At 51.9% G+C, this 23,216-nt stretch overlaps 2 protein-coding genes across 14 annotated transcripts; one reads left to right on the top strand and one right to left on the bottom strand.

Annotated features, from left to right (window-relative positions):
• Nucleotides 1-194: 194 nt before the first annotated feature.
• On the bottom strand, nucleotides 195-5,237 carry Tarbp2 (TARBP2 subunit of RISC loading complex). 8 transcript variants are annotated; one of them, XM_075960822.1, is made up of 9 exons: nucleotides 4,881-5,230; nucleotides 4,187-4,356; nucleotides 3,067-3,169; nucleotides 2,469-2,561; nucleotides 1,956-2,028; nucleotides 1,676-1,793; nucleotides 1,264-1,391; nucleotides 741-942; nucleotides 195-609 (listed from the first exon to the last, which is right to left on the bottom strand). In XM_075960822.1, exons 1-9 carry the CDS (start codon nucleotides 4,931-4,933, stop codon nucleotides 455-457), a joined length of 1,095 nt encoding a protein of 364 aa, XP_075816937.1. In that variant the 5' UTR covers nucleotides 4,934-5,230; the 3' UTR covers nucleotides 195-454. The 8 variants fall into 8 exon arrangements, with proteins under 8 accessions (XP_075816937.1, XP_075816940.1, XP_075816936.1 ...); XM_075960825.1 differs by having other exon boundaries at nucleotides 195-612; nucleotides 4,187-4,351; nucleotides 4,881-5,227; XM_075960821.1 differs by having other exon boundaries at nucleotides 195-612; nucleotides 4,881-5,225.
• A 247-nt stretch (nucleotides 5,238-5,484) lies between these two features.
• On the top strand, nucleotides 5,485-22,603 carry Map3k12 (mitogen-activated protein kinase kinase kinase 12). Of its 6 annotated transcripts, none has more exons than XM_075960780.1 (14): nucleotides 5,485-5,597; nucleotides 17,108-17,586; nucleotides 17,979-18,162; nucleotides 18,334-18,525; nucleotides 18,714-18,872; nucleotides 18,949-19,107; nucleotides 19,338-19,446; nucleotides 19,613-19,722; nucleotides 19,811-19,927; nucleotides 20,013-20,150; nucleotides 20,260-20,884; nucleotides 21,044-21,114; nucleotides 21,192-21,465; nucleotides 21,861-22,603. In XM_075960780.1, exons 2-14 carry the CDS (start codon nucleotides 17,142-17,144, stop codon nucleotides 21,954-21,956), a joined length of 2,679 nt encoding a protein of 892 aa, XP_075816895.1. In that variant the 5' UTR covers nucleotides 5,485-5,597; nucleotides 17,108-17,141; the 3' UTR covers nucleotides 21,957-22,603. The 6 variants fall into 6 exon arrangements, with proteins under 6 accessions (XP_075816895.1, XP_075816899.1, XP_075816898.1 ...); XM_075960784.1 differs by having other exon boundaries at nucleotides 5,506-6,680; XM_075960783.1 differs by having other exon boundaries at nucleotides 5,540-5,597; nucleotides 21,237-21,465; nucleotides 21,861-22,108.
• Nucleotides 22,604-23,216: the final 613 nt, after the last annotated feature.

Raw genomic sequence — 23,216 nt, 5'->3', positions numbered from 1 at the left:
CGGCGGATTCCAAGAACAAAAAGCACAGGCCCCTCACCTCCACTCAAATTCACACCATTCTGCTCAAAGGGTCCCCAGCTAACTGCACACAGCCTCCTTCCTACAGTAACAGAAAAACAGGGAGTTCAGCAGAAGAATAAACACGCCATGTTTATTCCTCTGACAACCACACACGACCCACGGCCAAAGAAAGCAGGAAGCCAATGAGCAGCATTTATTCTAGAATCCATTAGAATTCCAATTTACTTTTCATTTGCCATCCATAGAATGAGAGCAAATCCTGGGCTAGATGGGGCCCTTGCTCGCCTGTGTCTTCCTCAGTCTCAAGGCAGGCAGTCTGTCTCAGAGGTAGAGATGGCAGCCCTGGAGGGTTCCAGAGCTGCGCCGATGCATGGGGCCAGGATCAGGAGAGGCAAGAGGTAAACGGTGCGCATCCATCACTGTAGCCAGGGTGCTACTTGCTACCCGCCATGATCCTGAGGTACTGGAGGGCGCGGCGAGCAGCCTCACCTCGGGCTGCCTCCCTGGTAGTTGCAGAACCATGACACACAGTGGCTGGCTGGGTAGACAACTCCACTAGGCACTGGCAGAGCCCACTCAAGCTCAGTTCTTCTAGAAACCAAGAAAGAGGAGAGAGGGCACCAGATATGATGTACGTCACCTATCTCTTAACCCCTTTTATACTTCCTCTGGTCCTGTCCCCTCCACCGCCCGCCCCCCAGTCCCCTAGCTGGCCATACCAATGTCCAAGTAGCTGACATGGAAAGCCTGCTCCTCGGAGAGCTCATTGAGGACACTGCAGCAGGCAGAACCCAGAGTCCCTAGAGAGCCCACAGAGCAGCTACGAAGGGACAGAATCTTTTCTCCCACAGAATTGCGCAGGGAATCCCATGTGCAGCCTGGCCCCCGGTTCCGAAGTCCATCCAGGCGGGAGCTCACGCCCTAATAAGATGAGACGGAGAAAGCTAAGCTCTGGCATGCTATCTGCTGGAACCTCATCTGGTTCCAGGCAGCCTTCCTCGCCCCAGTAAAAGTTGCTTACAGGGCCTTTGCCCTAGGTGAGCTTTCCCCAGTGAGTGCAGCACAGGCTAGCACAGGCTGAGGGGACTGCTGGGCTCACAAGTTCAAGAGGCCCTACAGTTTGGTAAGAAAACTGAAGAGAAGCAGGTCCAGACTCACTCCCAAATCACAGACAGACCCAACCCAATTCCCCACCATGTCCGGCACTGTGAACCACATGGCAAACCCACATAAACCACTTACAATGGAAAAGTGATCATCATCAGGTTCTGCCTCGTTGCCATCCCGGGCGTCCAGAGGAACTGTGTGCACTCGAAGCAGCATTTTAGCTGCTGCGTTCCGCTTTGCCAGCTTTTTGGAAGTGCCACTGCCTGAGTGTGAGGAAGGGGTTGCTGGATGTGGGCGTTGCTAAGAGGCCAGTACTCTCCCTCCAGGTTATACTTGGACTGAAGTCCCTCAATGGGATGTCACTGCACATGGGAGCTCAAAGTCTGTCGTTGGCCAGAAGAGAGGGGAAGATGGGCAGGGGCAAGGAGGACACAGGAGCAGGAGCTAAGCAAGGGCTTGCAAAGCACAGAAAGCTGGGGGCACAGCATAGCCAGGCAAAGAGAGAGCCACCTTGTGCTCCTGGTCAGAGCGCGGCAGAAACAGTTACCAATCTCAACGAAGCGTTCCACCCGGCAGGTCATGGTGAATTCTTTACGGTGAGCAGGCCCAGACTCCTGGGTCACCATGTACTCTGGCAAACGCCAGCCTTTTTGTACCACGAGCTCCTTAAAGGGAGACAGACACAAGAGCCCACGGCTAAGTGAGGGGAGGTTCCTTAGCTACATGGCCTTCTTCCCAGGGGCCTCAGCCTTTGGGTGAGGATGACCACCCTCCCACAGTAACAGACGCCTGCCTCACAGCCCTAGTTCAGAGAAGACAACACAGACCTGCAGAGCACCAACAGGGTTGCACTCCGACTGCTGTGGGGAGACAGGAGGCTGCATCTCCATGGGAGGGCTCCTAGAGGGGAAGGGCCACCATCTCCTCATTTCCCACCAGGCAGGGAGCAATCTGTCCAAACATCCAGTCTTGCTCCTCCCAACCCCCATCATGCCAGCCCTGCTAGTTCCCAGGAGAATTTTGATGTGGAAATATGTCAGCAGTTTCCCTATGACGGAGCCAGTTCTGGAAGTACCTTCTGGGCCTCAAACATGGGACCTAGCGTGCCCAGCTCAGAAAATGGAGCCTGTAAAATGTCTGAACAATCTAACATCTTCACATTGCTATTTAGACATCGTAAATTACCTCCATCTCAAGCTTGCCAGCAAGCACTGGTGCAAATTTTTCAATTATTCCACTCTGTGTTTACTTAAAGGCTTCTTCATCCTAACCTGCCTGGGTCCAAGGGCTAAGAGGCGAGGGTCTTCCCTCCCTCTGAGATGTCAGGTAACTCAAGATACCTGGTTAGTAGAGCCGATGGAACAGGGGCGGCAACTTCTGCAGCAATGACAGGCGCGTCCTCAAGCAGTGAAGGATCTAGAAGAGACAAAGAACTTCCCAAGGGGAAGGGAGCCTTGGATTCACACCCATGTAGAAAGGAACGGGGGTGTGAGGTCCTCCTGACCTTTCCATCCCCTGAAAGAATTCCTTCCCCCTGCTCCAGACTCAAAGAGAGCCTCAGCAACAGCTCTTCCTCCAGGGATCCTCTGCTGACCCACACTGGCTCAAAAGCACTGAGGTTGGGGGGGAGGGGCGCTCAGAAAAGATTGTCTCTTCCTACCCAACAACAAGCTCCAACCTAAATGTGGAAGAGGGAAAGTCATGTTGCTAGAAAGTGGGCATATCAGGACCAACTTATCAGCCTTAGTCCCCACCCCCTATGCCCTACCCCAGCCCCAGAGCAGCCACCACCCATCAAAGGGGCTATTACCCTGAGCCACCCTAGAAACACTCTGTTCAGCTTTGGAGTCCCCAGGCCAGGCTTAGGGAGTAGGAGGCAGTGAGGACGCCTGGGTTCTCGGCAGGGCTGCTAGTGTGCCTTGGCTGTTCCTCCCTCACCTGCTTTCCTCCAGGGCTGGGTCCAGCATGCTCCCCCCTTTGAGGTGTTTGAGGGCCACCTCAGCTGCCTTGTGCTTGGCTGCCTTCTTGCTGGGGCCCTGACCTAAGAAAAGGGGTGTGGGCAATACTGGAGGTCACCAGCGGACAGCAGAGAAACCAGCCCCCACACCCAGAGGGAGTCAACAGCCCTCTGAGCAACCCCCCTGCCAGGACTGGAAGGGTTCTGCTGACTGCTGGAAAGGCCTTCGTCCTGGTTAGCATCATCTGAAAGGAAAGCCTTATTGAGGCACTGTCTACATCAGACTGACCTGTGGACACGTCTGGGGGACTGTCTTGATTGCTAAGGAGGTAGAAATGCCCAGCCCACTATCTTGGTGCCACCCCTAGGCAGGTGGTCTGAAAGTGGAAGCATCTGCCATTGCCCCTGCTGTGCTGCTGTGGCTGGGAGGTGGAACAGTAAGCAGACAGCAAGAATGAGTTTATTCTCTTTGCTCTTGACTGTGAATGAGTTTCTTCCCAGCGATGAGGGCTGTAAACCATCAACCCTATCCTCCCCTAAGCAGCGTTTAGGTAAGGTGTTTCATCATAACAATACAAATGGACCTAGAACAGCCCATATCTTTCAGTTATCTCCCATAACTAAGCCATGCCAGGCAGGACTTCTGAGCTCCAACACCAGGAGAGGGGAGTGTCTTCCTTTCCTCTACAAAAGCATTTTCTTTCCCCTCGATAAATAGGCAATAGAAAAAACAAAGGGTCTGTTCTGAAGTAAGAGCTCTACCCTGCCACTTATCAGGCACGTGACCATCTGCCAGTCATTTCATTTCTGAGACTAAGATGAAGGCCAACAGAGTGTGAGCTTGCTCCCCCAAATACCCACGCGGGGGTTCAGTGTTCCATCTACTTTTCCTCTACGGCAGTAAAAGTAGCAGATCCCTTTGACATTTCCTGTCCTATCCAACTTCTGACAGCCCTGTTATTCCAATCCAGAAAGCAGCTTTCCCCGCTGAAATCTCCATCCCTCCCTGGCCTTAAAGGAGAGGACTGGGAAGCTTACACGATACTAAGCCACGGGCCCTGTGAATGCACACCCCAGCCAGGCTGCCCAAGCCTTCCTCACCAGTGCAGCTGGTGTCGCCAACGGTGACCCGGAAGGTGAAATTAGGCTGATGGGCTTGGCCCTCGGCTTTGAGAAGGTCGTACACGGGCGTCTTTCCTATTCTGGTCCCATACTCCTGAAGAAGGCTGATCGGGGTCTTGCCCGGGTTGGCGGCCAGCATTTGCTCTACGCTGGGAGAGAGGGGCACAAACCACTATTACACTTCCCCTTTCGGCACCCACCTGACCAAGCATTACCACATTAGACATAGCCACATTTTAGGGTCCATGGATCCCAGGCAGTATAGCATCCATGGACTGGGCTAAAAGTTAAGGTGCAGGAGGGAAAGCAAGAGCCTCTACCCCAAGGCAAGTGGAGAAAGGACTGTTCTCAGGGCGAGGGATCCTGTGCCGTAGTGCTCGTTGGACGTGCATTTTCCCCTGGCACAATGCAATTCGGAAACCCAGTACCCACCAAATGCACTGAACATCGGGTCATAAAGCCTAAGGCTCCAGAGCAGTCTGGGAATCGAGCCAACCCCAAACTAGAGCTGGAGGCGATGGCCACTGACCCAGTGCATGCTGGGAACCTCTGCCCACTACCCCAGTGCTTGCTGGGAACAACCCTCAGACCAGGTGCATGCTGGGGCTGCGCCGCTACCCGTCCGCACAGCCTCACACTTTTCGTCCTGCAGGAATCGAAATAGGCAGCTCACCTGGGCAGCCCGCAGCCTGTGGTAGTGCCGGAGCCCTGCTCCTCTTCACTCATTCCCTCCTCCGTCCCCGCGGGCGCCACCGTGACTACAGCCTCCACGCGCCCCAGTACACCACCGACGAGCTAGGGCCGGGGCCAAGCCCGGAGTCGCGGCCGGTAGGGCCCGCAGCGGGGCATGCTGGGATCTGGAGTCCCCTGCCCATCCGGCTCCTTGTGTCTTCATCAGGAGTCGAGCTACCCGCCCCACAACTCTCCGCGTGGTTCGCCCGGGCGCCTGCGCCGCCCTCTGGGAGGAGCGGACCCTCCACGGAAGCTTCCCAACCTACCAGTGGTTTTTGTTTTCTAGTGTCGTCCCGCCTTCTTCCTAACGCACTGCCTCCTCCCAGACCGAGACTGTGAGCATGCGTACTAGCAGGTGGCGGCTACTGGGGGCGGGGCGGTAAGGGACGCAGCCCTCAGAGAACTACAGAACCCAGGTGCCCGCGCGCCATCCGGTCACCGCTGCAGGCTTCGCGGCTTCATTGGCTGTGTTGAGAGCGACTTCCTCTAGGCGCTTGTCGATTGGTCACCTGGGCCAGAGGGCGGGACGGGGAAAAGATAGGGTCCGCTTCTTGAGAAAGGGTTGTGATTGGCTGAGGGGGCTGCTGGCGTGGTTCTTTTGCTGGCCCAGAGGATGGGCCTTACCTGGCCGCCCCCACCTCAGAGCTCTGGGGCTGTCGTAAGTTTTTTTCAGAAACTGTCTCCCCAGGCACCAGTATAAGTCCCTAGCGCCTCAGGCCTCCGTGTTCAAAACCTGCTGCTTTTCTGTGGCGTGTCCTTGCCGCTCTTCATTAGCGCAGGCAGCCTGTCGGGGTTTGCGACTCTTTAGATAGGCCCTAGTGAACCTTTCTTGAACTGTCAGGGAACCTGGGGCCCGAGGATCATGAGGTGGATCTTCTGATGTGTTCTTTAGTCTCAGCTGAAAGAGCACGAGAGTAATTAACGAACTAAAATATGCGCAAAGTACTTTTGGATCCCCAAAGTCTTGATACCATCAGGGTGAAGGATATAGGGAAAATCTTGTGACCTTGGACAGAGGAAGAAAGAGACACCACGAAAATCGTTATTCAAAGAGTGTTTTAAGAATAGCTCTAGGAAGAGATGTCTTGCTAAGAAGGTAGATTCTCGGGATGATAAAGAGGGGGTCAATCCAGGATGTGGGAAAGAACTTAGGACTGGGTGGACTCCAATGGGGTGAACTGAGCAGTGACAAGGAAGACCAGCTGGCGATAGCGGTCTGAGAAGGGGGCACAGCCGGAGCGTTGTACGCTGAGGAGCTGCTCTCTCGGGGTATAGGAAAGAGTCTGGAAGACAGGTCATTAGGGGTTCCTACAGAATCCGCATGAGGCCCAAAGTGGGACTGCCGTAGGTCACCTCCAGGAAGGAGGCACAGAGCCTAGGCGAGCCAGAAACGAGCCTGGAGCGCGCCGGATGGCAGCCGCGGGCTCCTTTAAGAGGCCGGCGGCTCCAGCGCAGCATCCCCCGCTCAGGGCGTGTCCGTCCCGGGGGGCCAGGGGCGGGGGCCTTGGAAGGAGCGGGAGTTCAAGTCGAGTGAGGACGGGGCTTAGACTAGGGGGTGGGGGCCAAAAGCTGGGGCTGACATCCGAGCACCTGAGCTCCACACGAGCATCGCCGGTGACAGCACCCCGGGTCCGGTGGAGGGCAACGGGGGGGAGGAGGGGAGGAGGAGGAGGCGGGAGCAGCATCCGGAGCCGAGCTGCAGCAGCGCCGCCTTTTGTGCTGCGGCCGCGGAGCCCCCGAGGTGAGAGCCTGGGCGAGTCGTGGGGGTGGGGGGCAGAAATGGGTTCGGGTCTTGGGATCCTGGGGTGGCGGAAGAGTCGGGATACAATTGTGGCGTGGTGGGGGAGGAGGTGACTGAGGATGCTGAGACCGTGGGATGAAGGAACTGGGTACCTGGACCCGACGCCTAGAGATAGCAAGGAGCGGGGCGAAGCTGAGGGATGCGGCAGCCCAGTTTTGAGACCAGAAGCCTCCAGCGCTGTAGTGGATCATGTGGGGGTGAAGATGGCCAGGGGAAGACTTAAAGAACGGCGGGCAAGAGCACGTCCTCTTTTTCTCCTCATCCTCAAGACCGAGAGGGAAGGGGAAGGGAGAGTTGTGGCCCTCTCCAGGGAAGGGAGGGAAGGGCAAGGCCTAATGTACCCACCGTCCCCTTCCCCCACACCTGCACCTTTCAGGCTCCACCTGAAAATTAGGCTGCTCCTATTCCTGCATGCCCTGGCTGGGTTTCTCTCCCCTTCCGTCTGTAATGCTAATGTTTCTAATCTCCAGCTGTGGCGTTCCCTACCTCCAGCTGTTGAACCCTTCCCCCATTTGTACGTGGCTTTTGGTCTCATCCGGCTGTCCTCTGGCTTCCCTAACCCACTTCCCAGGTCAGACACTACGAACTCCCCCCCCCCCCTTTTCTCACACACTCACCAAACTCCTTGGCTTACCACGTTGACAGCGAAGGCTTTGGCTGAGGGTGGGCTCCGTAAGCAGTAGTAGGGAATGGAGGGAGGAGGCTTGCAACTCTATTTGCTGCCTTTTTGGCCTTCAGTCAAGAGAACACGCACCTGAGGTCTCATACACCCCAAACCCCTGCAGCCACAGTGGGCGGGCGTCTCACTCTCATCCTCCTCTGCCTTCCTTGGCTCCGAGAGACCTGGTTTCCAGCCTGGTCATCCCAGGTGCCCCCTGGGCCTTTCCCTACAGACACTGAAGTTTCCAAGTTCAAGAGCCCTGCCTCTCATTTTTAAATGTCTCACATTTAAGGAGGGGAAAGTATCTGAGGCTCAAGCTAAGCCCCAGCCAACTGTAGGCTTCCAGGAAGACCCCAAGGTCCAACACTCATGAAGTTCGCCATCATTGGTAGAAGGTGTGATTCTAGATTACCTAGGTTTCTTCACAGTAGAAAAACCCTCTAAAAGGCAGTTACTGCTCAGGTTCTCAGGGGAGAAGTGTTGGTAAGGTGATAGAGGACCCTAAATTCTAGCACCCACTTCTGCCTCGTGTTGTCCATGTCTAAGGAGTAAGAGAATTGGGGACGCAGCTTTTCTGTCCTTGTTGAAAGGGTGCCCGCAGAGGACATGGTGACTTGAGGAGTTTGCCCACTTGCCCCCAGAAAGCCTGGTCATGTGTGCATTGGGAGAGTGGCAACACCAGTCTGGAGGATAGAGCCCCTGACCTTCAGTTTTATTTGTTTATTTATTTGTGGCATTAGGAATTGATCCCAGGGCCCTACACATTCTGGGCAAGCTCTCTACCGCCAAACTACATCATCAACTTATTTTTTACAGATTTTATTTTGAGACACAGTGCCACTAAGTTGCCCAGTCAGGGCTTGAACTTTGAACCCTCCTGCCTCTGCCTCCTAAATGAGTGGGCTTTGAGGCCTGAGCCAGGAAACCTGGCAGGCTACATTTCCCTTTGCTATTTTTTTTTCAGCTCTTGTTTTCCACCTTTCTTCCTGTGTCCTCGGTGTTACTTCTTGTTTTGAGGAGATAAAAGAAGCAAGAAGCTAGCCCGGTGCACCATGGCCAATGCCCACCTTTAATCTCAGCACAGAGGAGGCAGGTGGACAAGTGGATCTTTGTGACTTCAGGACAGCCAAGGCTACAGATAGGGGTGTGGCTCCATTGGTAGGGGCCTCCAAGAAGCCGTGGCAAAGCCCTGCAGAAAGTTTGATGTGGTTCACTTCCCTTATCCTGCACTGGGCGGACAGGAAGGAGATCAGGAGCTCAGGTCATAGTCAACTATGTAGCAAGCTCAAGGCTAGTATGGGTGGGTGACATAAGAAAAAGTTATTTTACTTTGTGTGAAACATAACTGCTGTCTATGGAGAGCATCCTGTGTGCCAGGTACTGGGCCAAGAACTTTTGGTTACCTCAGTAGTTCATGTAACATTAAGTTACAGTGTCATCACCTGAGCTTTAGGGTGAGGAGATTGCAGTGAGGTAGCCAGTCTCGGTGGTACATTTCAGTGATCAGTGAGCTAAGTAACCGATAATGCCAAAAAGACGAAGAGTTTGAGAGATGCAAGAGTATCAGAGCATGAAGGCGAACACCTGGTCTGTACCGGAGTTCTGGGCTAGCCAGGGCTACAGAGTGAGAGCTTGTCTGTCGAGAAACAACAACAAACCAGTCATGAGATGAGAGCAAGGCATGTCCCACTGGCCTTTGCGCAGAGACAGCTTTGTTAGCAGGTCTCATACTGCAGGGCATCCAGCGCATCAGAGCAGAGACTTGGTGCTGAGGCCTGTGAGTCCCCTATTCCTAGGCTAGGGACAGAAATGGATGGATATTACACATGTCTTATCTCTTTTCTGCAATTTAAAAACATGTAAAAGCAAAAATGTCACATTTTATATTAAAGGAAGCTCAAAATTATTACTGAAATAATATAGATAAACCTAAAGAAGAAAATTGATGAACTATGTGTGCTGGTGCATGCCTGTAATCCCAGCACTTAGGAGAAACAAAAGGGATTCATGTCCAGCTTGGCCTATATGAGACCTTGTATTATTTAAAGAAGAAAAAAGTTGAAATATCCATAATTTCACCTGTCACCTTTTTTAAGACAAGGTTTCACTGTGTAACTTAGGTTGGCCTTAGCCTCTGATTTACAGGTATGTCTCAGCTCACGTGGTTACTTTCAGATATTTTAAGATGCTAATTCAGTCCTGGTGCCGTGTGTTCCTTATAGTCTGCTTCTTTCAGGCCTGTGGCCGTGCCGTGCCGTGCCGCTCCTGCTCGCTGCCTCTCTTATCCTCTTGAGCGAGGCTGATGAGGAGAGAGGCTCACTGAGCAGGCCCCAGAGGGAACCAACTAGGGAATAAGGATGAGGTGCAGGGCTCCGGACCTTCCCTCAAGTTTGCAGAGGCAAGACAGCAGATCTGGAGCCTCCAGCTTGCCTACTTTCATGTGACCACTGAAATTATCATTGATCCTAGGAGAGCAAAAGGTCTGAGACCAAATCTTCCTTTTTTTCTGGTTGAGAAGAGCTGGCCTCCCTACAATCCACAAAGAAAGATCTCGTGTTTAGCTAGGTGGGAAAACAGAGCAGAGCCAGGAAGGAGGCAGGCATGGCTCACTGTGCCCCTACCTCCTCTTCCTGCCCCTCCTCAGCCCTGAAGGCCAGGTAGGAGAGTCTGTGTGAGACTCAACCTCCAAGGGCCTAGGGCAAGGCTGCTGCAGTGCCTTTTCCCCTCCAGATCCATAGCTGGCTTTTTCCCTAAGCAGCACTGAGTCCCAGCCCCTTCACCGTTCACCTTACTGGCAAAGGGATGATAAAAGGGAGCCTCAGGATCTGAAGTGGCAAGAACCTAGGGTTCTGTGATCTCCACTTCTCAAAAGCCAACTCCCTTTTCACGGCCCCTAAGAGAATGGGAGTCCTTTCCAGCTTGGAAGAGCTCTGGGGTAAGACCATGGGTCCTGTCAAGAGGAAAAGTAGCCGGGCTGTGGTGGTGCAGGCCTTTAATCCCAGCACTCGGGAGGCAGAGGCAGGCAGATCTCTGTGAGTTCGAGGCCAGCCTGGTCTACAAGAGCTAGTTCCGGGACAGGCTCCAAAGCTACAGAGAAACCCTATCTTGGGGGAAGAAAAAAAAAAAGGAAAAGTAAACCGTAGGCAGGCCGCAGGCACAGCAGCCGTTTGTCCTGCACTCAGAAGCATCTGTCCTTAAGGGTCTCACAGCATGCGTGGTAGAGAACCAGGATCCCCATCGCAGTCCCTGAGAGGGAAATGAGGTCCAGGAAGGAAGGGAGTTGAGTGCGAGAACTCAAGGGAACTGAGCAGAGCCTCCAGGACTGACCACCCGACAAGCCTCCAGGTCCTGCTGCTAAGGCAGGAAGGAGCAAGAGCTCACCTGCTACAGCCTTGCAGTCTCCTCAGGAATGAGGAGAGGTGAAGGTGACTTCCAGGTCCCAGCTCTATAGACATCTCCCGTAGTAGATGAAGTCAGGGACCACTCTGCCCTCACAGTCCGACACACAGGCACTGTCCACATTTGTCCCTTGGTTTAGTGACTGACGGAAATCCCTGCTCTGTGCCCCCCAGGCCCTTCATAATTGATAGCCAGAGAGACAGGTCCCCTCCCCCAGGGTGACCCGACCCAGCTGGGGGGCAGTGAGACACAGCTGGTGGGTCAGGAATAAAGGAAGCAGAAAGGGGACATTTGCTGGGAAAGAGGAATCTCCAGTTTACCACTGCTCCCTGGGGTCCCTCAACTCTCCAGTCTGTCTTCTTTCAGGTCAATCTAGAAGAGCTGTCCCTAGCCTGAGGGGGTAGGGAACCCAGAACATGACTAAATGCCCTGGGTGTCATCTCTTGCTTCTCCAGCTGTTCCCACTGCCCTAAAAGGTGAGCAGGTGGCTTCTCGGCTCCCCAGCTGCTGGCCCTGGATACCACAGGGCCCTCTGGGGCTGCCTGTGTGATCTCAGCGAGGCAGAACTGCAAACTGATTCTGAGGATGGCATCCTCTGTACCTGGTTGCAGTCCAGATGATGCCAAAACCATTTTTAAAATCTGATGCTTTGATACCTAAAACTGGGCTTCTAGATAGGAAACAAGTGTAGAAAGGGAAAGGCCGGCTGTGTTATTAATCTCCTTTTCGTCTCCATCTTCCCAGGGTTCTCTGTTTTCAGGCCACCCTCCAGGTTTGACGCTGTTGGTCAATCTCTTCACCCAGTTCTTTTGACTGTCCATTTCTTTACTTCTGTGTGGTACTGCCCCTCCTCCTACGAGTCCTCCCCCTCCCATTCCCTTTTCCTTCACCAGATACCCAGCCCAAGTATCTGTGCATGAGGGGTCGGAGGAAGGTGAGCTTCAGGGGACACAGGTGGGGCCAACAGCGAACCCAAACCTGAATGCAGGCAGCCAACATAGCCTCCACCCTTAAGTCTACCCAGGTCAGAGGCGGGCTCCGGCGGGGCCCCGCCCCTGCCTCGCGTTCACGTGACCCTAGGCTAATCTTGTCCCGATGACTTCACGGGCCCTGTCGTCATGGTTACGCCGCAGCGCCCAGCCCTTCCCCCCAGCCGGCTGTGCTCTCTTCTCCCCCTCCTGGACCCCTCCTGCTGCCGCGCCCCCAGCCCCGCGGCACGTGACTGTCGGGAAGGAGGTCGGCAGGGGAGGGGGAGCTGTGGCCGTAACCCCTTCCACTCCACTTGCCGCGGTGCGGTCACTGGTGTCAGGCGGTCCAGCAGGTGGGCATGCGAGAGCATGCGTGAGCCCCAGCCTTGGGGCCGCGGTGAGAGGCGGAAGTCTTAGGGTCGTTTGCAGGAAATTCTCGGTGTGTTCGCAGGCTGGTCTGTGTTAGTAATTTACGTTATCGTAGACACCTTCGCTCGCGAAGCCGCACACATCGTGGGATTTGTTGGCAATTCAGAGGCTGTGGTTCCTGGTTTCTTGACCTCGGTTTTCTCTAGACCATAAGAAGACCAAATACGCCTTATTTGCTAGGCTGTTCTGAGGATTCAGGGAATTGAGACACACGGGGCATGGTGGGTAGAGCAGTGTTTCCAGCTCGGCTCGGTGTTTCCGAGCCACGAGGCTGGAGGCTCAGGGCCTCGCCCACTCAAAAGGACTTTAACCAGACGGGGTTGGGACTGCAGGGAAGACTTACAGGTGGAAGTGAGACGGTGACTGTGGCTCCACCAGCTGGTTAATACTTCTGTACCTGTGCTTTAGTAGGGCTTATAATTCCAACTGTATTTGTATAATTTTTAGCTTCTTAATTTCATAGTTTTTATGTGTGTGTGTGAGCCTGCATGAGATTATGGCCCTTGGCACTATGGCAGGGCCTTGGTTTGTGAGCCACCATGTGGATGCTGGGAACGAACTCCAATCATCTGCAAGAATAGTAAGCACTGTTAACCCCAGCCATCTCTCCGGCCCCTTGGTATATATTAATTATACCTAACCATGGGTTTCATTATGATATTTTAATATTTGTATATAATGTATTTGATCATCCATATTCCTCATAACCCTTGTCCCATCTTCCCCCACATCCTATGTATTCCTTCCCAACCAATACCCTTCCATTGTCTCCTTCCCTCTTCTCCCCTCCACCGCCCCCCCCACAGAGTTTAATTAGGTTTGCTAATAGGAGCCTCAATTTGGGTTAATTTACAGTGGCATGGACACCTTACCAATGGGGATATACCATCAAAGAAAATGTCTTTCCTCTCTCTCCCAGCAACCGTTAGCTGCATTTCTAGTTTCTTTAAAAGAAGGCCAGAGGGAAGGAAAGATCGGTGTGGTGTTGTGAGCCCTCCATACCCAAGGCTGCATGTGGACGTAGCCAGTATTGTGCAGTCTTGTGCTTATAATCACCGTATCCCTACAGTTTATGGGCTTTTTGTTTTGTTTTTCCTACACAGGGTTTCTCTCCTTTGTAGACTAGCTGGCCTCAAACTCAAAGAGATCAAACTGGTGGGGTTTTTTTTTGTTTTTGTTTTTTTTAATATTTATTATGTATACAATATTCTCTCTGCATGTATGCCTGCAGGCCAGAAAAGGGCACCAGATCTCATTACAGATGGTTGTGAGGGGCTGGAGAGATGGCTCAGTGGTTAAGAGCATTGCCTGTTCTTCCAAAGGTCCTGAGTTCAATTCCCGGCAACCACATGGTGGCTCACAACCATCTGTAATGAGGTCTGGTGCCCTCTTCTGGGCTGCAGACATACATACAGACAGTCTATTGTATACATAATTAATAAATAAATAAATTTTAAAAAAACAAAAAAAACAGATGGTTGTGAGCCACCATGTGGTTGCTGGGAATTGAACTCAGGACCTTTGGAAGAGCAGGCAATGCTCTTAACCCCTAAGCCATCTCTCCAGCCCAACTCTGTTTATTTTTAAAACAAAGTTTCACTGTGTAGCCCAGGCTGGCCTGAAACTCACTGTGAAGCCGGAGACTTTCAACTTCTTACCCTCCCACTTCCACTCCATGGTCAAACAGTTAGGTCCCTTTCTGTGCTGCTGGAGACTGAACTCAGGACCCTTCCTTGCTATGCGAGCACTCTAGTGTTACATTGTGGCGACTGCAGCAGTCAGCTTATGCTAAAGACTGCACACATAGTAACTTTTGGAAGAGTTCACATTGCCTTTGGACACCCTAATTCAGAACCTGATCTATCTTGATGCCCAGGGTTGCCTAGCTACCAACATAAGAAGCCACTAAGGGATCTTACACAAACAAAGCTGATGAGTTTTATGTTTTGGATCTTTCAGAAGCTGAATGGAAAATTAAGAGAGAACTTGAGAGTCATTCATCCTCAGCCAGGTTCTGATAGCTAATGAGGCTTCAACTAAAGCAGTAACAGGACTAGAGAAAATATTGGCAATGTGTCATATTTAACTTTTAAATTTGTTTATATTTACTTACTCTATGAATGTTTTGCCTGCATGCATGTATGTGCACTATGTGGGTGCCTATTGGATCCCCTGGAACTGGAGTTACAGATGGTTATGAGCCATCATGTGAGTGTGGGACTCAAACCCAGATCCTCTGCAAGAGCAACTGACAACTCTGAGCCCAGCCCAGTCAGTAGGATTTTCAAATGTACTAGTCACAGGATAAACGGGGGTGCTTGTTACCTGCGCAGACCCGAACCTAGCCCATACACACAGTCTTCAAGAAAAAGGGCTGCAGATGGTGCTAGGCAAGCTGAGAGTGTCCTTTATTCCTGCACCGTGCTCTGAGCATCCTCCACACTGTCCTTCCTTCCCTGATTAGAGGGAACACTAGCAGCAAACCCCGTGTCTCATTCTTTGATACCCACAAAACACGGGGCTGGGTGTCAGGTTCTGAAGTAAGTCTGGAAAGCTGGGATGCTAGCTGGGCTCTGTATAACTGGAGAAACTGAAACGCAGCTGTAATTTGCCCGAATCAAATGTAAAATTTAGTTTGTTGGTATTGTTTTTGTAAGTGCCAGCTAGGGACTAGACCCAGGATCTTTGCCTATTTGTATGGCTCTTTTTGTTTCTTTCTCTGAAGTAGGGTTTATGTAGTCCATGCTGGCTTCATGTTCAGGATCCTCTTGCCGCTGCCTCTCAAGTGCTGGGATATGGGGATTGTACCACTAGGCCCAGCTGGATTTGTAGATGTTTATTTTTGGAGACAGACAGAATCTTATGTAGCTCAGGCTGGCCTAAGATTCAATACTTAGCCAAGGGTGATCTTGAATGTCTGCTGTCTTGCCTCCACCCACCACGTGCTAGAGTTACAGGCCTGTGTGCCCTGCCCAGGTTTCTGGCGTCCAAGGCCTTTGCATTCCAGGAAGCACTCTACCAAACTAAGCTGCGTCCTCAACCCATTTGTTTGTTTTTTCGAGACAGGATTTCTCTGTGTAGCCCTGACTGTCCTGGAACTTGATCTGTAGACCAGGCTGGCCTCATATTTGAAGATCCACTTGCCTCTGCTTCCTGAGTGCTGGGATTAAAGGTGTGCACCATCACCACCTGGCCTAGACTTGTCATTTTAATGTTTGCTATTTAGCACACAGCTATGAATTGGGACATATTTCTATTGCCTGGAAAGCTTAAACTTGGTTTGGAGAGCTGGGGGGGGGGGTAGGAAAAAAAAGAGATGAGCGCTCTTTTGACCTCTAAGATGCAGGTGAAGGTCAGAGCCTCACACCAACCCCTTTTCCCAGCTGTTGAGGGGCTAGCACAGCTCTGTGGTTGTTTCTGGACAAGGTAACATCCTATTGGCGAGCACTGAGTGGTCACCTGTAAGCGGAAAGAGAAGGGCCCAGATGTGAGTCCTGAGTTGAGTATTCCTGAGAAGGCTTCGGGTACTGTTGGCTAGGAATACATATTCAGTGTACATCACATTGGTGTTTGGCCTGCATGTTGACTCGGGAAGCCCAGGAACATTATCTGAGTGTCTGTGCAGAAAAGCCTGCTTGTATGATTCAACATGAGGAAGGTCTCTGTGTTACCACTGTGTGCCTGAGATTGAGATCCAGATAAAAGTGTCTGAAACCCAGGCTGGATTTAGTGGTGCACACCTTTAATTTTAGCACTAAGACAGGCAAGCAGGTCTCTGTAAGTTCAAGGCCAGGTTGGTCTACACAGAGTTCCAGGACAGCCAGACCTCCATCAGGAGACACTACATATAAAAAAATAAAAATCTGTTGTTGACAGTGAACCTCAGCTGACGAGAATGCTCCAGGGGTTATACAAACCAGGTGGTTCAGATCTACTAGCCCCTGCCTCTCAAGTGCTAGGACTAAAGGTGCGCACCACTACACCAGGCCTAGTGTAAATAAAGGTTCATTATGTATAGTCTTATATCTGTCTGTTTGCCTACAGGCCAGAAAAGGGCACCAGATCTTATTACTGATGGTTGTGAGCCACCATGTGGTTGCTGGGAATTGAACTGAGGACCCGTGGAAGAGCAACCAGTGTCTCCAGCCCTTGATTTTTTTTTCCCTCCTTTTTGGTGTTTTGAGACACAGTTTCTCTGTAGCTTTGGAGCCTGTCCTGAAACTAACTCTTGTAGACCAGGCTGGCCTCGAACTCGCAGAGATCCACCTGCCTCTGCCTCTTGAATGCTGGGATTAAAGGTGTGTGCCACCACCGCCCAGCCAGCCCTTAATTTTAAGATTTATGTGTTGGTATTTTGCCTGCAAATATCTGAGTGCACCGTGTATGTACAGTGAATGACTGATGAGGCCAAAAGAGGTGTTGGAGCCCCTAGAATTGGGATTTCAGATGCTTGAGCCATGGAGTAGTGTTCTTAACTGCTTGGCCTTCTCCTTGCTTTCATTTTTGATTTTGCCATGCTGGGCATGAAACCCAGGCATTCAGGTACATTAAATGTTCTCTGTAGCTTTGGAGGCTGTCCTGGAACTAATTCTTGTAGACCAGACTGGCCTCAAACTCAGAGATCTGCCCTGCTTCTGCCTCCCGAGTGCTGAAATTGAAGGGGTGCGCCACCGCTGTCGGGCTCCTTAACTTTAGCCACAGCACCTGAGTGGGTTTGTTACTTCTCTTTGCCTGCTGATACTCAAGTATATTATCTGTATATCTGTCACTTGCATCACTTCATAGATACCAAGAGGAAGCTCAGCTGAATCAGGTTTCCCATAGTGACAGGCAGGCCAACTACAGCTAGGTACTGTGAGCTCTTTGTACTGTCTGTGGCTGACGGCCCCTCCCTCCTTAATTTCTCACAGGGCCCGCTGTTCCGCACACCTGGCTCCAGAGGCCATGGCTTGCCTCCATGATACCCGAACACCCTCCCCTTCCTTTGGGGGTTTTGTGTCTACTCTAAGTGAGGCTTCCATGCGCAAGCTGGATCCAGACACTTCAGACTGCACCCCAGAGAAGGACCTGACACCTACCCAATGTGTACTTCGAGATGTTGTGCCTCTGGGTGGACAGGGCGGGGGAGGGCCCAGTCCCTCCCCAGGTGGAGAGCCTCCCCCAGAGCCTTTTGCCAATAGTGTCCTGCAGCTACATGAGCAGGATGCAGGTGGGCCCGGGGGAGCCACTGGGTCACCTGAGAGCCGAGCATCGAGGGTGCGAGCTGACGAGGTGCGGCTGCAGTGCCAGAGCGGCAGTGGCTTCCTTGAAGGTCTCTTTGGCTGCCTGCGCCCTGTCTGGACAATGATTGGCAAAGCCTACTCCACAGAACACAAGCAACAGCAGGAAGGTAGGCCAGATCCCTCTTCAACAGTGGTTGGGGCTCATCAGCTTGATTTCCCCTTTACATGTTTGTTCTAGTGCTGGGATTAAACCAACACTACATGCTAGACACGTGTTTCACTGCACAGCTGAGTCTTCAGCTCTTCATTATCTTCTCCCATTGTGCTGAGAAACCGAACCCAGGCACTTAGGTTTTATGCATGCTAGCCAAGTACTCTACAAATGAGCTACACCCCTGGGTCCACCCAGTTTCCTACAAGGCTACCCCAATTATTCCCTTCACTAGTCTTTCGGCCTACATTGTCACATCACTGACATATGCACCCAACCCTTGAGTGTCTCACAGGGCCTTCAGTGCAGATCTTTCTGAGCCTGTGGCACTATGCCTCCTACCCACAGACCTTTGGGAAGTCCCCTTTGAGGAGATCCTGGACCTGCAATGGGTAGGCTCAGGGGCTCAGGGTGCTGTTTTCCTGGGACGCTTCCATGGGGAGGAAGTGGCTGTGAAGAAGGTTCGAGACCTCAAGGAAACCGACATCAAGCATCTGCGAAAGCTCAAGCACCCCAACATCATCACTTTCAAGTGAGGTCCAGGGCAGGGGCTGGGAACACCGTGCTAAGCCCCAGAACTCCACTCACCTGGGCATGTATCTCCCATTCTCAAAGGAGACCCAAACAAATGGTGTGGGTGGGAATATAGGCCCATAAGGTATCCACACTGACTAATCAATGACTTGACCTGTCTGGCCCCCAGGGGTGTTTGCACACAGGCTCCCTGCTACTGCATCCTTATGGAATTCTGCGCCCAAGGTCAGCTATATGAGGTGCTCAGGGCTGGCCGCCCCGTCACTCCTTCCTTGTTGGTGGACTGGTCCATGGGCATCGCTGGTGGCATGAATTACCTGCACCTGCACAAGATCATCCACAGGGACCTTAAATCCCCCAAGTGAGTAAGCAGGCTGAGATGCATGTAGGTGACCTTCCCCTGGCAGGGACAGCACATTTCAGGCTCTGTCCTAAGTCCATCCGTTGGAAGACTGTGTTAGGTGTCCCAAACACTATCATAAAGACAGTAACAGCAGTTAAATGGGGTGTGGAGGGACACGGATACTGGCTGACTACACTCTTTACCAGCATGCTCATCACATACGACGATGTGGTGAAGATCTCAGATTTCGGCACTTCCAAGGAGCTGAGCGACAAGAGCACCAAGATGTCCTTTGCAGGGACAGTGGCCTGGATGGCCCCCGAGGTGATCCGCAACGAGCCTGTGTCTGAGAAGGTCGACATCTGGTAAGCACCAGGGTGGTACTGATGTCACACAGGACTTGTGGAGGGAACTCTCCGAATGATGTCCTCTCGTCCTCAGGTCCTTTGGGGTGGTGCTATGGGAACTGCTGACTGGCGAGATTCCCTACAAAGACGTAGACTCCTCAGCCATCATCTGGGGCGTAGGAAGCAACAGTCTCCACCTGCCTGTGCCCTCCAGCTGCCCAGATGGTTTTAAGATTCTGCTTCGCCAGTGCTGGTAAGGATGGCCTGGCTGGCAGACTGGACTGACCAAGTCGAGGAGCTAGAGAGTGACAGAAAGCCAGCACCTAGAACCCAGATATCTAGGCTGAGAATTCATTGCAAAAGCAGTTCCCTGACCGCTCCAAGGTCCAGGACCCAGAATTGTGAACAGGCGGTCACAGGACTCACTCTGGGAAAGACAGCTCTAGTTCCTTTCTCATCCCTCCCCACCTCTATTCCTTCTAGGAACAGCAAACCACGAAACCGCCCATCATTCCGACAGATCTTGCTGCACCTGGACATTGCTTCTGCCGACGTGCTCTCCACACCCCAGGAGACTTATTTTAAGTCCCAGGTGTGCTGTGGGTGGAAAAACAATGGATGTCTGACCCTTACAAACATGGCAGAGCCTTTGATAGGACAGGAAATCTGACTCAGTAGATGAGTTCTCTTAGATGTAGAGGACAGGGTCTGTGAGGTTACAGGGACACAGTCCTCACCTCATGTCTCTCCATCCCTAGGCAGAGTGGCGGGAAGAAGTAAAACTGCACTTTGAAAAGATTAAGTCAGAAGGGACATGTCTACACCGCCTAGAAGAGGAGCTGGTGATGCGAAGAAGGGAAGAGCTCAGGTATGTGCCTACTCAGTAGGAACCATTTACAACCCCAGAGAAGGGGCACCAGGGCAGCTCACTCTGCGACAATCATCTGCCCGTTCAGACATGCCCTGGACATCAGGGAGCACTATGAACGAAAGCTGGAGAGAGCCAACAACCTGTACATGGAGCTGAATGCCCTCATGCTGCAGCTAGAACTCAAAGAGAGGGAGCTGCTCAGGTAACTAAGCCCCTTAAACACCTCGTCCCTGGTTTTCACGAAGCTACCCAACTTGGGAGACCTAATGAGGTGTCCGGATCTTTAGGCGAGAGCAGGCTTTGGAAAGGAGATGTCCAGGTTTCCTGAAGTCACACCCTTCCCGCGGCCTCCTCCATGGAAACACGATGGAGAAGCTCATCAAGAAAAGGAACGTGCCACAGAAACTGTCACCCCACAGTAAAAGGTGACTGAACAGGACTAGCACAAGGGAAGCTGGCATGGCAGTGTTTGTCTTTAGTGGGGAGGATTTTCTAATTGTTGATCTTGACTTTGTCCTTTCCTTCTCCTACCAGGCCAGATATTCTCAAGACAGAATCTTTGCTACCTAAACTAGATGCAGCCCTAAGTGGGGTGGGGCTTCCTGGGTGTCCTAAGGGACCCCCCTCACCAGGAAGGAGTCGTCGTGGCAAGACCCGTCACCGAAAGGCCAGTGCCAAGGGCAGCTGTGGAGACCTGCCTGGGCTTCGAGCAGCTTTGCCACCCCATGAGCCTGGAGGACTAGGAAGCCCAGGGGGCCTAGGAGTGGGCCCTTCAGCTTGGGATGCCTGCCCCCCTGCTCTCCGTGGACTCCACCATGATCTTCTACTGCGAAAGATGTCCTCATCATCCCCAGATCTGCTGTCGGCAGCACTGGGAGCACGAGGCCGAGGGGCCACAGGAGGAGCTCGGGATCCTGGCTCACCTCCTCCACCCCAGGGCGATACTCCTCCAAGTGAGGGATCAGCTCCTGGTTCTACCAGCCCAGATTCACCTGGGGGAGCCAAAGGGGAACCACCTCCACCAGTAGGACCTGGTGAAGGCATGGGGCTGCTGGGAACTGGAAGGGAAGGGACTGCAGGCCGGGGAGGAAGCCGGGCTGGGTCCCAGCACTTGACCCCAGCTGCACTGCTGTACAGGGCTGCTGTGACTCGAAGTCAGGTAAAGTATGGGGCAGTTCCTCCTTTCCCTTTCTTTAATCTCCCTAGGGGTCCAAGTGCTGTAACCCCACCCAACTATGTAACCTTCCCCAATTCTTAATGACTTTGGTATTTTTGGCTGGTTTACACACACACATACACACACCCATCTCTACTGTAGAAACGTGGTATCTCATCTGAAGAGGAGGAAGGAGAGGTAGACAGTGAAGTAGATCTGCCCCCCAGTCAGAGGTGAGTGCTGGTAGAATGGCATCTTTTGCTTTGGGAACTGTAAAGGACAAAAGCTGTAACCTTGCCTCAATGTTTAGGTGGCCTCAGGGCTCGAACATGCGTCAGTCACTCTCTACCTTCAGTTCAGAGAACCCATCAGACGTGGAGGAAGGTACAGCTAGTGAGCCTTCCCCCAGTGGCACACCAGAAGTTGGCAGCACCAACACTGATGAGCGGCCAGATGACAAGTCTGATGACATGTGCTCCCAGGGCTCAGAAATCCCACTGGACCCACCTGCTTCAGAGGTGGGCCCTGACCCTGAAACCAGCTCAGGGCCCGTGCAACAACAGGATCTACTCAGAGGTGAGCAGGTGAGTCACGAGCAAGCGCCAGACACTGCACATGAACTGGGAGCTGGTACCCAGTCATGTGAAAATCTTTAGGGAAGACAGCTGTACAGGCTAGAGATACTTAGCCTTCAAACCACTTAAGTTTCCAAGCCAGTTTCTTGCATAGAAATTAAAACAAATATCCATATAAATGGAATGAAACCAACAGTTCAGAGCATCCAGTATTGGTGTCTGATGTTCAACTGGTGAACTATAAACTGCCATCAGCAAAGCATCCCATCCCGAAAAGTCTATCTGGCAAGTGCCTTGAAGCACGATCTAAACAACCTATAAGCAGTAAGAGAAAAACTTCCAGTGTTGACTGAGGGCCCTGAAGGAAGCGGCAATGCTCACGGCATTTCTACTCTTCCTCACAGGGCCCCAATCCTGAGGACTCAGACTGTGACAGCACTGAACTGGACAACTCCAACAGCATTGATGCCTTGCGGCCCCCAGCCTCCCTTCCTCCATGAAAGACACTCTTATTCCTTGTATATAGAGAAATATTTATATAAATAATATATATGCGCCACATAATCAACAGATAGACGGGGCTTTCTTAGCCTTAAATCAGGCTTGAGAGTGAAGGAACCCCCCCTTGATCAATTACAGAACAAGTTCTAGGGACACTGGCAGCTGTGGAAACGAATGATTCCAAGTACTACCCTAGAGCTATGAGGAAAGGAAACCGGTCCCTTCTTGCTTCACCCCATTCCTATGTTCAGCAAGCGTCTAGGCAATAGAAAAGCCAGGCTTGTCTCTACACTGTCTACCCCTGAACACTGGGGGGCAGGAGAGGATCCACTTAAGACTGCACTTTTATTTTCCATTTACTGTTTACACATTTTGCACTTGGGAGGAGGGAAACTAAGGCTGGGTCCTCCCCTCTGAGGTTTCTCAGGTGGCAATGTAACCCATTTCTTTGTCCCTGTTTCTCTGCCCAAGCCCTGGCTTAGGGCCCAGAGGCAGTTAGAAGACCGATAGCATGTGACGGCTCAGGCTGGACAGCTGGGGTGCTGTTAAAGTCCTACTATCATCCTGGTGCCTGGCAGGGGTGGGGACTGTCTTATTGTAACCCTGTGAACAACCCTGAAATATAACCACTCCATGCAGGCCCAGCTGTCGAGGGTTTTCTTGGTGAATGAATGCAATACACAGTTAACAATCTTGGATTTAAGAATTTGTCTGATGAATCTGGACAAATTACTTACTACTTTTTCTAACATGTCAAACTTCAACATTCTAAGTTAACTTTTCTAAATTATTTCAGGACGAGAATATAAATGGGTTAAAGAAGGCCAGTTAGATTAAGAATAAGGGGCAGTCACTCCCAAGCTTACTGCCAACCATATACACATCTGTATGTATATGTGCGTGCTTTAGATGTGTGTGTGTGTGCGCGTGTGTGTATACACACGCACACACATACATCTTCCTGGCCGAGCTGCATAGACACACCTGTTGCTCTACAATTCTAGGGTGAATGTATTTTGTAATTGCCATCCATTCCTCATGAACAAATCTTCTAAAGGCCACGCAAAATTATGGCAGGGAAAGACCAAGGACAATTAAACAAAACAACAACAAAAAACAAAACATTGAGTGGTAAAACAGAAGAAAATCTTAATTCTATTCAAACCCAGCCAGGGCTCTCTGAAGGTTTAAAGGTATAAAAATAACATCAAGACAGGAATAACACCCACATAAGTCACTGTGGCATCCAGTTTCTATTC

The sequence above is a fragment of the Microtus pennsylvanicus genome, chromosome 2 (genome assembly GCF_037038515.1).
Source record: "Microtus pennsylvanicus isolate mMicPen1 chromosome 2, mMicPen1.hap1, whole genome shotgun sequence".
Classification (NCBI taxonomy): Eukaryota; Metazoa; Chordata; class Mammalia; order Rodentia; family Cricetidae; genus Microtus; species Microtus pennsylvanicus.
This window is presented reverse-complemented; position numbering and strand designations above follow the sequence as displayed.